Source organism: Anolis carolinensis, chromosome 4, assembly GCF_035594765.1.
Source record: "Anolis carolinensis isolate JA03-04 chromosome 4, rAnoCar3.1.pri, whole genome shotgun sequence".
NCBI classification, from domain to species: Eukaryota; Metazoa; Chordata; class Lepidosauria; order Squamata; family Dactyloidae; genus Anolis; species Anolis carolinensis.
Window position 1 is genome coordinate 61972540 of NC_085844.1, and position 13904 is coordinate 61986443.

Consider the following 13904-nt stretch of genomic DNA (forward strand, 5'->3'; position numbering starts at 1 on the left):
CAACTGGTGGGTTTCAAGTTCTGGCACCCTGTTGATTTTCATCTTTATTCTGCTGCAGTTGGTTTTTCCCATTCTGAATTAGCTGGTGAGCTATCTGATCTGGTGTCACGTTCGCGTGTCCAGGGTTGACCAGAGGGTCACTATCCAGGCGTCTCAGCAATTGCCAGGCTTTTCGGCTACTCTTGGACATGTCCAGATTCTCAAGCAGCTCTATCCAACGGTCTTTCTTAGCATTTGTGATGTCTCATGGGCCTTGTAGTCCCGTTCCTAGTACTATGGTGGCAGACGAAGAGGAAAACATGGGATTTACACCTGCAGGATGTTTGCCCTCAAGAAGTTAGCCAAACAAGCCTTGGGCAGAATTCTCCCCCGTTTTCTCGAAGAGACAATTATAATAGAGATAGAGGAACTAGGGAGGCGAATCGCCGGAGCGCCAGAATCGCAGCCAAACAATTAGCTGATTAGGTTTGCTTCCCTTGGGAAATTCTAAGGAGTCATGCATCTGGACTGAGTTGGGTTTCACTTCTGGTTCTCCAGGGAAAGTGTTCTTCTGGCGGGAAACGAGACCCTATTTAGGTGTTTTCCCGCGAAGGAAACCTTGCGGAGTCAACTCGTCAGCTTGAGGAGTGAGATCGTGTGTGGACTTCGTAATCCTAGTTCCAAGTTCCCGGACCAAGTTTCAAGCCGCCTTGTTTCACGGACCTTGCCACGGACCTAGTTCTTGTTCCTTGTTGCCTCGTATCAAGTCTTGCTTAGCCAAGTATCTAGTTGTTTTCCAGCCTTCTTGTCAAGCTTCCATGGACTAAAGGACCTTGTCATCTCCCCACACTTTGCTTGGCAAAGTGTGTGTTTCGGTTATTGGATTATAACTTTGGACTCTAATATCTCATATTGGACATTGTTTTCCTGGACTATATTTGACCTTTCCTGAAAGGTCTACTTCTGAACTATATTCTTCACTTGCTTTTATTGACTTTATATATTTCCTTAATAAAGATATTAGATAGATTCTGGTCTCTGCGCATGGTTATTGGTGCTCCGCAGCCTGGGTCCTGACAGCATTAGCTAAGGCTGTAGATAGTTTTTGGCCTGCTGCTATAGTCCCATCACTGTATGGGTTCTCTTGAAATAATCTGAGATATTCTTGTAGCTGATTTAGTGATTCTTCGTTTAGGCCTGGTAGGTAGCTTGTGCGACAGCCTCTAGGGATTGAGAGCCTTGAGGATCTTTTCACAGCTTCTACGAACAGGTCATAGTTTTCTATAGAAGGTTCTATATCAGAAATAGCAGCTTCCAAGGTCTCTGTAAACTTTCTGGGAGTGAACACCACTGAAAATTGGTAATTCTTTTCTAAGTATATATGCATAGGATTGCACTCCAGATCTTGTTCTTACACATCTAATATAAGCTCACAGGACTATATTCAAATCCAATGAGTTTAAAAATGTGACCAATGAAATCAATAGGTTAAGTTACAGTAGTCATGACTACAATGCAATCCACAGAGAATACATTCCTGGACTTTTTAAGTGGATATGCAAAACCGCAGATAATAGTGAACCCTATTGAAATGAAGAACTTCTGAAGAAGTCTATAGAATTGGCTATGGTCTTTGAAAATGCATAGAGAGAACATAATTTGTCAAACATTGAATCCACATATGAGACGGGAATAGTACCGTAGACTTCCATTGATAGAAACAAAAAGGGAAAGACATCCTTGCTTCCCATTGTATTTCAGTGATGTTATGAAGGCTGGAAAGGCCCACAGAGTAGTTTTTCTGGTGGCATAGAGGGATCAATTAGGGATGGGTAGTCAATTAAGTCCTGTCCCACTAGCAGGTGATAGCATAACAGTGGATCTACCGGTAGGTCAGCCTATCTTTTGAGCTGACATGGTGCCACTTCCACCTCTCTGTCTTTAAAACTATAAGCATCCGTGCTCCATCCACTTTTCATCTTTGTGATTTCCAGAAGTGGAAGACAGCACGTTAATCATTTTTGACATAGTCTTAGTTCATTTCCTTATTAAGAATTGTTTAAAACTTTTAGACAAAAAACTGGCAATGCTCATAGGGAAACTATACGCAAATAAGAAATACGTCAAAAAGGAACATCAGCTTTTGCAAGCAGGCTTATTTTTAACTAATAGAATTATCTGGTTTATCCATACATTGGAATAACCCAGTGCTTTTGCACAAAGTTAGGAAATATATTCTGGTCATGCAGTAAAATTTAAGGGAAATGTTGACAAGCTGGAATGCGTCCAGAGCAGGGCAACTAAAATGATCAAGGGTCTGGAGAACGAACACTATGAGGAGCAGCTTAAAAAGCTGGACATGTTTAGCCTGCAGAAGAGAAGGCTGAGAGGAGCCATGATGAGGGCCATGTATAAATATGTGAGGAGAAGTCATAGGGAGGAGGGAGCAAGCTTGGTTTTGGCTGCCCTGGAGACTAGTACAAGGAACAACGGCTTCAAACTACAGAAAAGGAGATTCCACCTGAACATCAGGAAGAACTTCCTAATTGTGAAAGCTGTTCAGCAGTGGAATTCTCTGCCCCGGAGTGTGGTGGAGGCTCCTTCTTTGGAGGCTTTTAAGCAGAAGCTGGATGGCCATCTGTCAGGAGTGCATGAATGCAATTTCCCTGTTTCTTGGCAGGAGGTTGGACTGGATGGCCCACAAAGTCCCTTCCAACTCTATGATTCTATGAATACAATAAACTAAAAAAAAACCTGTGATACTCAGGTCTGAGGGTCAACTAAAGAGCCCATAATGCATCATATATGTTTTTGAAGTTCCATTGGAAAAGACACTAAGAAAATCATACAGAAGACAAGTTATGGTACTGCAGTCACACACCTCCATTTTGTATTAGAAGTTAGTTAAATTGATTTGGAGTGATCTTTTCTTGTCCATGTGGGAACTAAGACAAAACAGGGTAAAATACAAACTCTGTTAGCAGCAGTAATTAAACTATTTAAGGGTTGTCTCTGTCCCTTTGCACATTCCTTAAAGAAGAAATGTACTGTGGTGTCACCCTATTGAAGCAGACTCTCAGTTAACCTGTGAGGATTAGTAGAAGTCAAATATATGTAGGTTCTGGTTGCTTGCGAGTTATTATTTTTTAAAAAATAGGCTTAACTAAGGCTCCTTCCACACTGCCCCTATATCCCAGGATTTGATTCCGGATTATGTGCTTTAAACTGGATTATATGAGTCTCCACTGCCAGATAATCTGGAATAAATAGATAACCTGAATCAAATCCAGGGATATAGAGGCAGCATGGAAGGGGGTTAATACTATACCACATACTATACTACATTATAATAAACTCTACTGACTTGATACTAATGTTGAAATACAGCAACTAAAAGCAAAAAAAGACAAACATAATGTGACAGAATTTTACTGTATTATAAAAACGGCTTTGTGAATGCAGTACTGAATTATATTTTTTTGCCGGTTGCTTGAGAATTCCAGTTGCTTGGGTTCTGGTTTACAGAGAGCCTATTGTGTCTTCATTTTTGGTTGCGCTCGCCTCAAATTAGACTAAAATGGTAACCACCTATGAGCTGGTTGGAAAAAATTGCCACCTAGTGTCTGAAGATTGTATTGCAGGCTTCAAACACACAAACACACATATATGTACAGTAGAGTCTCACTTATCCAACACTCACTTATCCAACGTTCTGGATTATCCAACGCATTTTTGTAGTCAATGTTTTCAATACATCGTGATATTTTGGTGCTAAATTCGTAAATACAGTAATTACTACCTAACATTACTACGTATTGAAGTACTTTTTCTGTCAAATATGTTGTATAACATGATGTTTTGGTGCTTAATTTGTAAAATCATAACCTAATTTGATGTTTAATAGGCTTTTCCTTAATCCCTCCTTATTATCCAACATATTCGCTTATCCAACATTCTGCCGGCCCATTTATGTTGGATAAGTGAGACTCTACTGTATATACTAGCAGTGCCCGGCCACACATTGCTATGGCTTATGGGAATCCTTTGTTGGCCAGGTGAAATAGCAGCAAATAGCCTTGCAGCCTCAAAGCTGGGTATTTGTGTTCTAGGGGAATTGTTTTTTGGGCTGCTAGAATCACAATGAATAGCCTCACTACTTCAAAGCCTGGCTGCTTGCTACCTAGGAGAATCTGGTTGGTCATCTTCAATAGTACAGAGTAGTATCGCTGCTTCAAAGCCTGGCCACCTTCTATCAAGGTTAATCCTTTGTTGGTCTGGTTAAATTGCACTGAATAGCCTTGCAGCTTCAATGCCTGGCTGTGTTAAACCTAGGGGATTCTTTGTTTGGCGAGCTGGAGTCGCATCCTCAATCAAAGAGCCTGGCAGCTTCCTTTGTAGGGGAATCCTTGTTTAGCCAGCTTGAATTGCACTGAATAGTCTTGCTGCTTAAAAGCCTGGCCGCTTTCTACATAGGGCATCCTTGCTAGGCCAGGTTGAATGCTTTCTCCCTGTTCTGTATTATTATACCACAGTAATTATTATATATTATATTTATAATCTTATATTATCTGCTTAGAACTGGATTATACTATGTTTCCCCGAAAATAAGACAGTGTCTTATATTAAGTTTTGCTCCCAAAGATGCTCTAGGTCTTATTTTCAGGGGATGTCTTATTTTTCCATGAGGAAGAATTCACATTTATTGTTGAACAAAAAAATGAACATTTATTATATACTGTACAGTAGCTGTCATCACAAACCAGCATAACCAGACAAGCTGTGAATCCTATCAAGAATTTCTTGTTATTTCCATGTACAACACTCTATGGTACGTACATTTACGATCCTGCATGCTCTGGTGTTCTGTTTGGCAGACATGCTTCCAAACAAAACCTTTGCTAGGTCTTACTTTCAGGGGAGGCCTTATATTTAGCAATTCAGCAAAACTTTTACTAGGTCTTATTTTCTGGGGATGTCTTATTTTAGGGGAAACAGGGTATGAGTTCCTTTCTACACAAGTGTATAAAATCCACACTGAACTGGACTCAAGATAATCCAGTTCTAAGTAGATACTGTGGATTATGTGCCTTGGCATTCTGGGTTATATAGCTGTGTGGAAGGGTTCTGAGTCTACACTGCCATATAATCCAGTTCAAATCAGATAATCTGTATTTTATAGGCAGTGTGGAAGAGGCCTAAGTGAACTCTGCCTATCCCCTGGACGCCATTGTGGCTGGGTTTTTTTTATGATACAAAGGGGGCAGGGCCTAAAGGCGGCGAGAGCCACCCTTCTGGCAGCCAGGGGGAGAACGGCTCTTCCTCATCCTCCCCCCCCCCCCTCCAAGAAGAACAGCCCTGGCAGCTGGCTCTCTTTCTGCCTGCTCTTCTTCACTCACCGGGCTCCCCCGTCAGCTGTAAACACAGTCGCTCCCCCCAGGGCAAGTAGTTTTTTTTTTTTGTCAGGAGTGACTTCTGAGTTGCTTCTGGAGTGAGAGAATTGGCCGTCTGCAAGGACGTTGCCCAGGGGACACCTGGATGTTTTGATGTTTTTGCCATCCTTGTGGGAGGCTTCTTTCATGTCCCCACATGGAGCACAGTTTTTTGGAGTGTTTTTTTTTTGGGGTTTTTTTAGTGAATGACATACCTTGGATGTGTTGGTGTATTGTGGCCAAATTTGGTGGTATTTGTTCCAGTGCTTTTGTTGTTAACTCGGTCTTAATTATGTACATTACATTTTTTATATATATAGATTACTTTAAACTGTTTGGTTTTTCTTAAAAAGCAGATTGCCTCAAGGCACAGATCTCTTTCTCCTTTTCATCAACATGGCAGTCATTTAAAATTTTCACAAGATTTTGGCAGGGAGGGATCCTGTTTTATGATTATAGATAGGATCCCTCTTTGATGTCTGAAATCCCACTTGTCTTGTTTACAAATACATTGTAAGCAATCACAGTTATATAGGAAATCAGAGGATCTTCAAAAGCTTGCATGATGTATTGCTGTCAGTTTTCAGTGTTGTATGGCCATGTTCCAGAAGTATTCCCTCCTTATGTTTCACCCACATCTATGGCAGGCATCTTCAGAGGTTGTGAAGTCTTCTGGAAACTAGGCAAGTCGGGTTTATATATCTGTGGAATGTCCAGTGTGGGAGAAAAAACTCTTGTCTGTTTGTGTCAGGTGTGAATATTTCAATTGGCCACCTTGACTAGCATTGAATAACCTTTCAGCTTCAAGGTCTGGCTGCTTACTACCAGTATTTTAAAAACTTTAAAATCAGGACAATAAATAAATAACACCACTTAGAAAACAAAAGAATTTGAGACACGAATCAATCAGGTCAAGGTAATTACCTCCCAACAAAGGATTCCCCCAGGCAGGAAGCAGCCAGACCTTGAAGCTGAAAGGCTATTCAATGCTAACCACGCTGGCCAATTGCAACATTCACGCTTGCCTCAGGCAGGCAAAGAGTTCTTTCTCCCACTCTGGACCTTCCATAGATATATAAACCCCACTTGCCTAGTTTCCAGCAGACCTCACAACCTCTGAGAATGCCTGCCATAGATGTGAGCGAAACGTCAAGAAAGAATGCTTCTGGGGCATGGCCATACAGCCCGGAAAACTCACAGCAACCCAGTGATTCCGGCCACGAAAGCCTTCGACAACAGAGTGAGGAAGGGATGGAAGTACTGTACAAGGAACACAAGAAATTTGAATCTCTGTCAGGAGGGAGATTGACAGGCCAGTGGGAGGAGATAGGAAAGAAGCAGCAGCGGCGGACTTCGCCAAGTCAAAGTGGAAAAGAAATTCGAGACCTATTCGAATGGGCAGCGGAGGACTACGGCTCCCAGAATGCATTGCGCGAGCCCACTCCCCGAATTCTGTGGTCGATGGGGGCCCAGGTCATGCTGGGAATTGTAGTCTGAGGGGAGGGAGGAGGGAAGCGATTGGGGCTCAGCCCAGGATGGGAGGAGGTGAGCGTTTCCCGCCTCAGATTTACCTCAGGTTTGCTACATGTCAAATGCGCTAATCTCTTGTACAAAAATGCCCAAAATGCATCATGCAAGATGTTGTCGAAGGCTTTCATGGCCGGAATCACTGGGTTGCTGTGAATTTTCCGGACAGTATGGCCATGTTCCAGATGCATTCTCTCCTGACGTTTCGCCCACATCTATGGCAGGTATCTTCAGAGGTCTGGACCACTCTAACAACCACCATGTGTCAGACTATACAGTGAAGCCATTGAAATCCACAAGCATGTGGACAATTTAAACAAAAAGGAGGAAACCATGAAAATGAACAAAATCTGGCTACCAGTATTTAAGAACTCTAAAATCAGGACAGTAAATAAAAAACAACACTCAGAAAACAGGGTAATTCCAGACATGAATCAATCAGGGCCAGCTAACACTTTCGAACAAAGGACTCCCCCAGGCAGGCTTTGAAGCTGCAAGGATATTCAATGCTAATCAAGCTAGCCAATTGGAACATTCACACCTGCCTCAAATAGACGAGAGTTCTTTCTCCCACCCTGAACATCCCACAGATATATAAACCTCTGAGGATACCTGTCACAGATGCGGGCATAAACAGCAGAAAAGAATGCTTCTGTAACACGGCCATACAGTCCGGAAAACTTCACAGTAACCTCTCGCAATCCTTCCTTCCTTCCCTCCCTCCCGCCAGGACGCGCGCGACACGAAACAGCGGCGCGCACTCTCGATCCGGCTCGCGTGCCCGTGATGTTGAGAAAGATTGAGAGAGAGGCGAGCTGTCAATGACGGTCTCGCGGCGGCCAGAAGGAAAGCAGGAAGGAGCGCGTTTCAATTGGCGTGTGCGCGCATGCGTTTCAATTGGCGTGTGTGTCGAAGTCAGAGTGCCGAACAGAACTCTCGCGGCGTCTCGTGACCGCGCGCGAGACAGAGATACTGTGTGTGTGTGTTAGAACTTAGCCGGCCGCTTGTCCTCGTCGTGCCTGCGCCGAAGCTGATTGCAAGCGCCATTGGAGAGTACAGCACATTATATTATAAGCTGAGGCAGCCCCCTGCGTGCGCGCCTGCCTGCCTGCCTTCCATTGGACTACAGCATATCATAGGCTGAAGCGGACCCTTGCGCGCGCGCGCCTGCCTGCTTTGACGAGAGCGCGCAGGCGGCGGCGCGAGCTCCTGTTACGCGTCTTCCGCCTTCTCCTCCTCCTCTCCGTCCCTCCCCTCCTTTCCCCGACCGGAGCGTCCTCCTCCTCCCTCCTGCCCGCCCTCCTCCTCCTCCTCCCTCCTCCTCCTCCTCCCGGACTGAGCGAACGTGTGAGCAGCAGCGATGGCGGCCGCAGGGGCACTGGCCAAGCACGAGCAGATCCTGGTGCTCGATCCGCCCACCGACCTCAAATTCAAAGGTACGCCGTGAGGGAGAAGAAGAAGAAGCCTCCGAGGGGGACGGGGCAAGGGAGGGAGGACCGGCTCGGCTGGGCCCTCCTCCTTCTCCCCGCTGTGAGGAAATCGAGGGCGGCTTCCCCGAGGCCTGTAAGGAGGCCTGGGCCCGCCGCCACTGGGGAGGCTCCGATCGGGGGAACGGGACAAGGCGTCGCCATCTTGCTCGCTCGCGCGCGTTTCTCTCCTCACGGCCTCCTCGGGCCCAGGCTCCCGGTCAGCCACTCTTTCGGGGGCTGGAGTGGCCCGCCTCGCCTTCCCTTCCGCGTGGCGTCGCCGCCGCCGCCTCTCGCCGCCTGCCCTTCTCTCAGTTCCCCGGACTGGCTCCTGCCCCTCTCTCTCTCACTGCAGGGCCGGCCTCAGGATTCCATGCATATGCGTTTCCCACTAGAGACAAAAATACATTCTCATTCAGCCTCCCTTCGCGGCCTCCGAGGCCCCTTTCTACACTGCCATAAAATCCAGATTAACCTGCTTTGAACTGGATTATATGGCAATATAGACTCTTACAATCCAATCCTAAGCAGATAATTATATGGCAGTGCTTCTAAGGCCCCTTTCTACACTGCCATAAAAAATCCAGATTATCTGCTTTGAAATGGATTATAACGCAGTGTAGACTGTTTTAATCCAATCCAAAGCAAATCATTATATGGCAGTGCTGAAGGAGACCAGAAGAGCCATCAAAAACACCTTTGTGTTGTCGAATACTTACTCGGCTGGAATCACTGGGTCGCTGTGAGTTTTCCGGGCTGTATGACCATGTTCCAGAAGTATTCTATACTGACGTTTCACCAACACCTATGGCAGGCATCCTCAGAGGTTGTGAGGCATACTGGAAACTAGGCAAGAAACACAACCTACAAACTATCTCCAGACCCACAAAGAAAATCCAACAAATGCTACGTTCAGCAAAGGGCAAGTGGTATTCTCTCACCTCTGCAGGAGTCTACCGTATACCATGCAGCTGTGGATAAGTCTACATAGGGACCACCAAACGCAGCATCTCCCAAACATGAATCAAGGACCATGAAAGGCACTGCAGGCTAATCCAACCAGAGAAGTCAGCCATAGCAGAGCACTTGATGAACTAACCTGGGCATAGCATATTTGAGAACACAAATGCAGGACTACTCTAACAACCACTGTGTCTGAGTACATAGGGAAGCCATTGAAATCCACAAGTATGTGAATTATTTCAACAGAAAGGAGGAAACCATGAAAATGAACAAAATATGGCTACCAGTATTAAAAAAAACTCTAAAATCAGGACAGTAAATAAAGAACAACATTCAGAAGACAGGTCATGGAGCAATCAGGGCCAGCTAACACCACCCAACAAAGGATTCCCCCAGGCAGGAAGCATACAGACCTTGAAGCTGAAAGGCTGTTCAATGCTAATCAAGCTGGCCAATTGCAACAGTCACGCTTACCTCAGGCAGGCAAGAGTTCTTTCTCCTACACTGGACCTTCCACAGATATATAAACCTCACTGACCTAGTTTCCACTATACCTCACAACCTCTGAGGATGCCTTCCATAGATGTAGGGGAAACATCAGGAGAGAATGCTTCTTGAACATGGCCATACAGCCCGGAAAACCCTCAGCAACCCAAAATATATCACAATCATTCTGAAAATTCCTCTCAGAAGGTACAAAAATACCAGTTGCAACCCATTGAGATTATGATCGAGCATCATGGAAAAGGAGCCATTACAATGCTGGCTATTCTCAGTCTGTTTTCAATGCTCACCTCCCAAATCCCCTCCTCCGTGTCACAACTGTGACAGGCTCACATGAGACAGGCTTCCAGGAAGCTGCTTCCCTGCCTTTCCCCATGTTGTGTGCACCAGGCCCAAGATGCGGGTGGATGGATAGATGGATGGCCTTGGCTTGTATAATAATAAGGCTGGGGGGAGGATCGGAGCTGCACATGCTTCGTCCTGTGTTTTAGGCGTTGTCTTCCCCAGTCCCTCACGACAGGCACTCATCCCCACTTTACACACGCCCCTGCCTCTTCCTGCCTTGAATGTTGCCCTCCAGAGCCCGCTCTCCTCCTCCTCCCATGCGGAGTCGTAGTGGTGGCATTTTGCACCAACGCCCTTTGATGTGTCATCCAGGAGTATGGCTAGGGGCGTTTTCTACACTAATTTTCCTGACATTTCAAGCGTTGTATTTCATGAATACCACATTGAAATCTGTGTCTTACATTCCGTTTGAATTAAGAGACGGTTCCCTTTGGTTAGAACCTCTTCTTAAGAGGTAATAATAATTCCTTGCCAAGTGCTGAGAAGTTTCTGTGATCTGAATATTTGTTGCTTCGATCCTCAGTTTATCCATAGATGGGAAAAGCTGTTTCTTCTTATTTTTATATATAATGGGGTGTTTAATTGGCAGGACACTACTGAAGATTGTGAAATTGAAGTGGCATTTGAAAATAGCCAAGGCTCTTGAAGGGTAGCTGTCAAAACACAATGAAACATCAGTGTTATAGAATTGTACTTCAGCACTGACTACCACAGGGTTCAATGGATGGTGATAGAATAAAGCAGGCAATTTTTGGCAGGATGGCTCAATTTGGTGTAGGAAGTAGCTGTGAACTTCGTATCAGTTAGAAATACTATTACAGTACTTCTCTTGAGTTTTTAAAAAATAAATTAGACAACAACTCTGAGGGCAAAAACCAGAATAATTTCATTCTTAAATCAGAAGATGAAATAACCGCAATCTCTTAGTAATCTATGGAATGATTAACTTGCTTCAAATAATTTTGGGCAAGAGCAAAAAAATGACAAATTTTGCCAATCTGTTGATAATTTTGTGATACCATCTCCTTTCTATTGAATATAAAGCTTCTGCCTATGTGTCTTTTTTGGAAATAGGGCTGTTGAGCTGTATGAGATTTGCTTGTAGTTGAATGTATGGGTATACAGATCTTTAGCTGTAGTTCTTGCGTCACTTGGTACAATCATCTAGCTAAAATCAGTAGGACTTCTGTGAATGTTCTGAATGACATTTTATCAAAAAAGGGAGATTGTCAAGGTGCTGGGAGGAATATTATTTATTACATCAGCTTTTAAACCTTGGAGATAACATGGGAATTTACCCACTTGTTTTCTCTCATTCTTCTGACATTTTATTCATACAGCTGGCATTTTGAAGAATGTACATTATAACACTAGGTAGCATTTTCAGTAAGATTACCTGGATATAGCTTAAGATGAGAGCTTTACACCTATAAGGTTCTATTGGTATGTTCAGCTGCAGGAAATTGGTGATAGAGCTGGGATTGGTCTCTGCCTGCTCCTGAAAAAACATTGTGTTTGGCTAAAGAGAGAATGACTTAGTTTTGGTGTGTAGCACTGATCTAGGTGTATTTATGCAGATAGATTTTAAACATATATCTTTAGGATTACAGCATTATCTAGTTCTATTCCTCAGTGAATACACCTGTAAAACGGACTGGCAAACTCTGAGATTCTGTAATCGTATAAGACAATCCTAATCTATAGGTCTTTAAACCCAATGGGGCTCAAGGGTAAACCACTGAGCAGTTTTACAGACCTATAATCTTACATGATTACAGAAGTTTTTGCATAAATACAATCCCACATGTATGAGAAAAAAGAAATTATAGCATTTAAGCTTGTTGCAAAACCTAGAAGAATCTGGCCATAGTGTCATTCAAAACCTAGTTAAACAGGATTTCTTCCATATTTTGTAACAGAACTTAGCAAATATTTAGAAGAAAATAAATAGAGTGTTGTCCCAGTTCAGTCTCAAGTTGCCAACATAAGTTGGTCTCGCATGCAGACGATAGGGTTAGTAGAACTACAGGAAACGTATTTCCTGATTTCCTGATGTGAAAAAATTCTGCCACTTTTAAAATAAATGAATGGCAACAGATTTAGTTAATATGTTTTGATACTGTTGATGGTTGCATTGACATTAAAATGTTTAGGATAAGGGCTGATTTAGACTGATTTAAGCATTTACCACAGTATCAAGTTGTACATGATTACAGAACTTGCAGAGCAGTCATATATTTTGCAAAGCAATTATGTCGCATAATGGAATTTTAGTGAGAGCTCATTGAGAACCTTTAATGTAAGTCCATTTTTACTTCTACTTTTATCTTTTGTCAAGATTGAGGCTCCTAGTCATACGTTTAGAATCATAGAATAATAGAGTTGGAAGAGATTTCATGAGCTATCCAGTCTAACCTCCTGCCAAGAAGCAGGAAATCGCATTCAAAGCACCCCCGACAGATGGCCATCCAGCCTCTGCTTAAAAGCCCCCAAAGAAGGAGCCTCCACCACAGTCCAGGGGAGAGAGTTCCACTGCCAAACAGTTCTCACAGGAAGTTCTTCCTGATGCTCAGGTGGAATTTCCTTTCCTGTAGTTTAAAGCCATTGTTCCGCGCCCTAGTCTCCAGAGCAACAGAAAACAAGCTTGCTTCCTCCCTATGACTTCCCCTCACATATTTATACATAGCCCTCATCATGTCTCCTCTCAGCCTTCACTTCTGCAGGCAAAACATGCCCAGCTCTTTAAGCCGCTCCTCATAGGGCTTGTTCTCCAGACCCTTAATCATTTTAGTTGCCATTCTCTGGACACATTCCAACTTGTTATCATCTCCCTTCAATTGCGGTGCCCAGAATTGGACACAGCATTCCAGGTGTGGTCTGACCAAAGCAGAATAGAGGGGTAGCATGACTTCCCTGGATCTAGATACTGTACTCCTCTTGATGCAGGCCAAAATCCCGTTGGCTTTTTTAGCTGCTGCATCACATTGTTGGCTCATGTTTAACTTGTCCACGAGGACTCCAAAGTCTTTCTCACGTACTGCTGTCGAGCCAGGCGTCCCCCATTCTGTATCTTTGCATTCCATTTTTTCTGCTGAAGTGAAGTATCTTGCATTTGTCCCTGTTGAATTTCATTTTGTTAGTTTCGGCTCATCTCTTTAGTCTGTGAAGATCGTTTTGAATTCTGATCCTGACTTCTGGAGTGTTAGCTACTCCTCCCAGCTTAGTGTCATCTGCAAACTTGATGATCGTGCCTTCTAACCTTTCGTCTAAGTTGTTAATAAAGATGTTGAATAGAACCGGGCCCAGAACGGAACCATGCGGCACTCCACTTGTCACTTCTTTCCAAGATGAAGACGACGCATATATATAAACATCTTGGCAAATCTTGCATATACCAAAACAAATTAGAAACTGTTGTATTCAAACTTTTTATTAAAAATAGATTATGTTGCAATGCACAAGTAGTACAGATGAGTCACTTTCATTGGCTTTATATGATGCTGATGTACAAGTATGAATCAGAACTGCTGTTTTATGTTTTCAGAAATTACAGTTGAATAGCAAATAGTCAGTCAACAAGCCACAACTTGTTAACTATTCCCAGACCACGACCTAAACTGGTTAGTTTAAGTTACTCGTTTTTGCCCTCTTTCTTTTTACAGCATCCACACCCACAACCAGGACTGGTTCC

General features: G+C 43.7%; 1 protein-coding gene and 1 long non-coding RNA gene across 4 annotated transcripts in view; one reads left to right on the plus strand and one right to left on the minus strand.

The window, feature by feature from the left end:
• LOC103280163 (uncharacterized) overlaps positions 1-7857 on the minus strand; it is a 45935-nt gene extending 38078 nt beyond the window's left edge. For both annotated transcript variants that reach the window (XR_507208.3, XR_010006035.1), the window contains exon 1: positions 7548-7857. This is a non-coding gene — a long non-coding RNA (uncharacterized LOC103280163). The remainder of the gene's footprint in view (positions 1-7547) is intronic.
• Positions 7858-8094: 237 nt separating this feature from the next.
• Positions 8095-13904, plus strand: part of vapa (VAMP associated protein A) — a 36597-nt gene continuing 30787 nt past the window's right edge. For both annotated transcript variants that reach the window (XM_062980523.1, XM_003225680.4), the window contains exon 1: positions 8095-8371. In XM_062980523.1, coding sequence (XP_062836593.1) covers positions 8296-8371 — 76 coding nt within the window. In that variant the 5' untranslated portion in view covers positions 8095-8295. The remainder of the gene's footprint in view (positions 8372-13904) is intronic.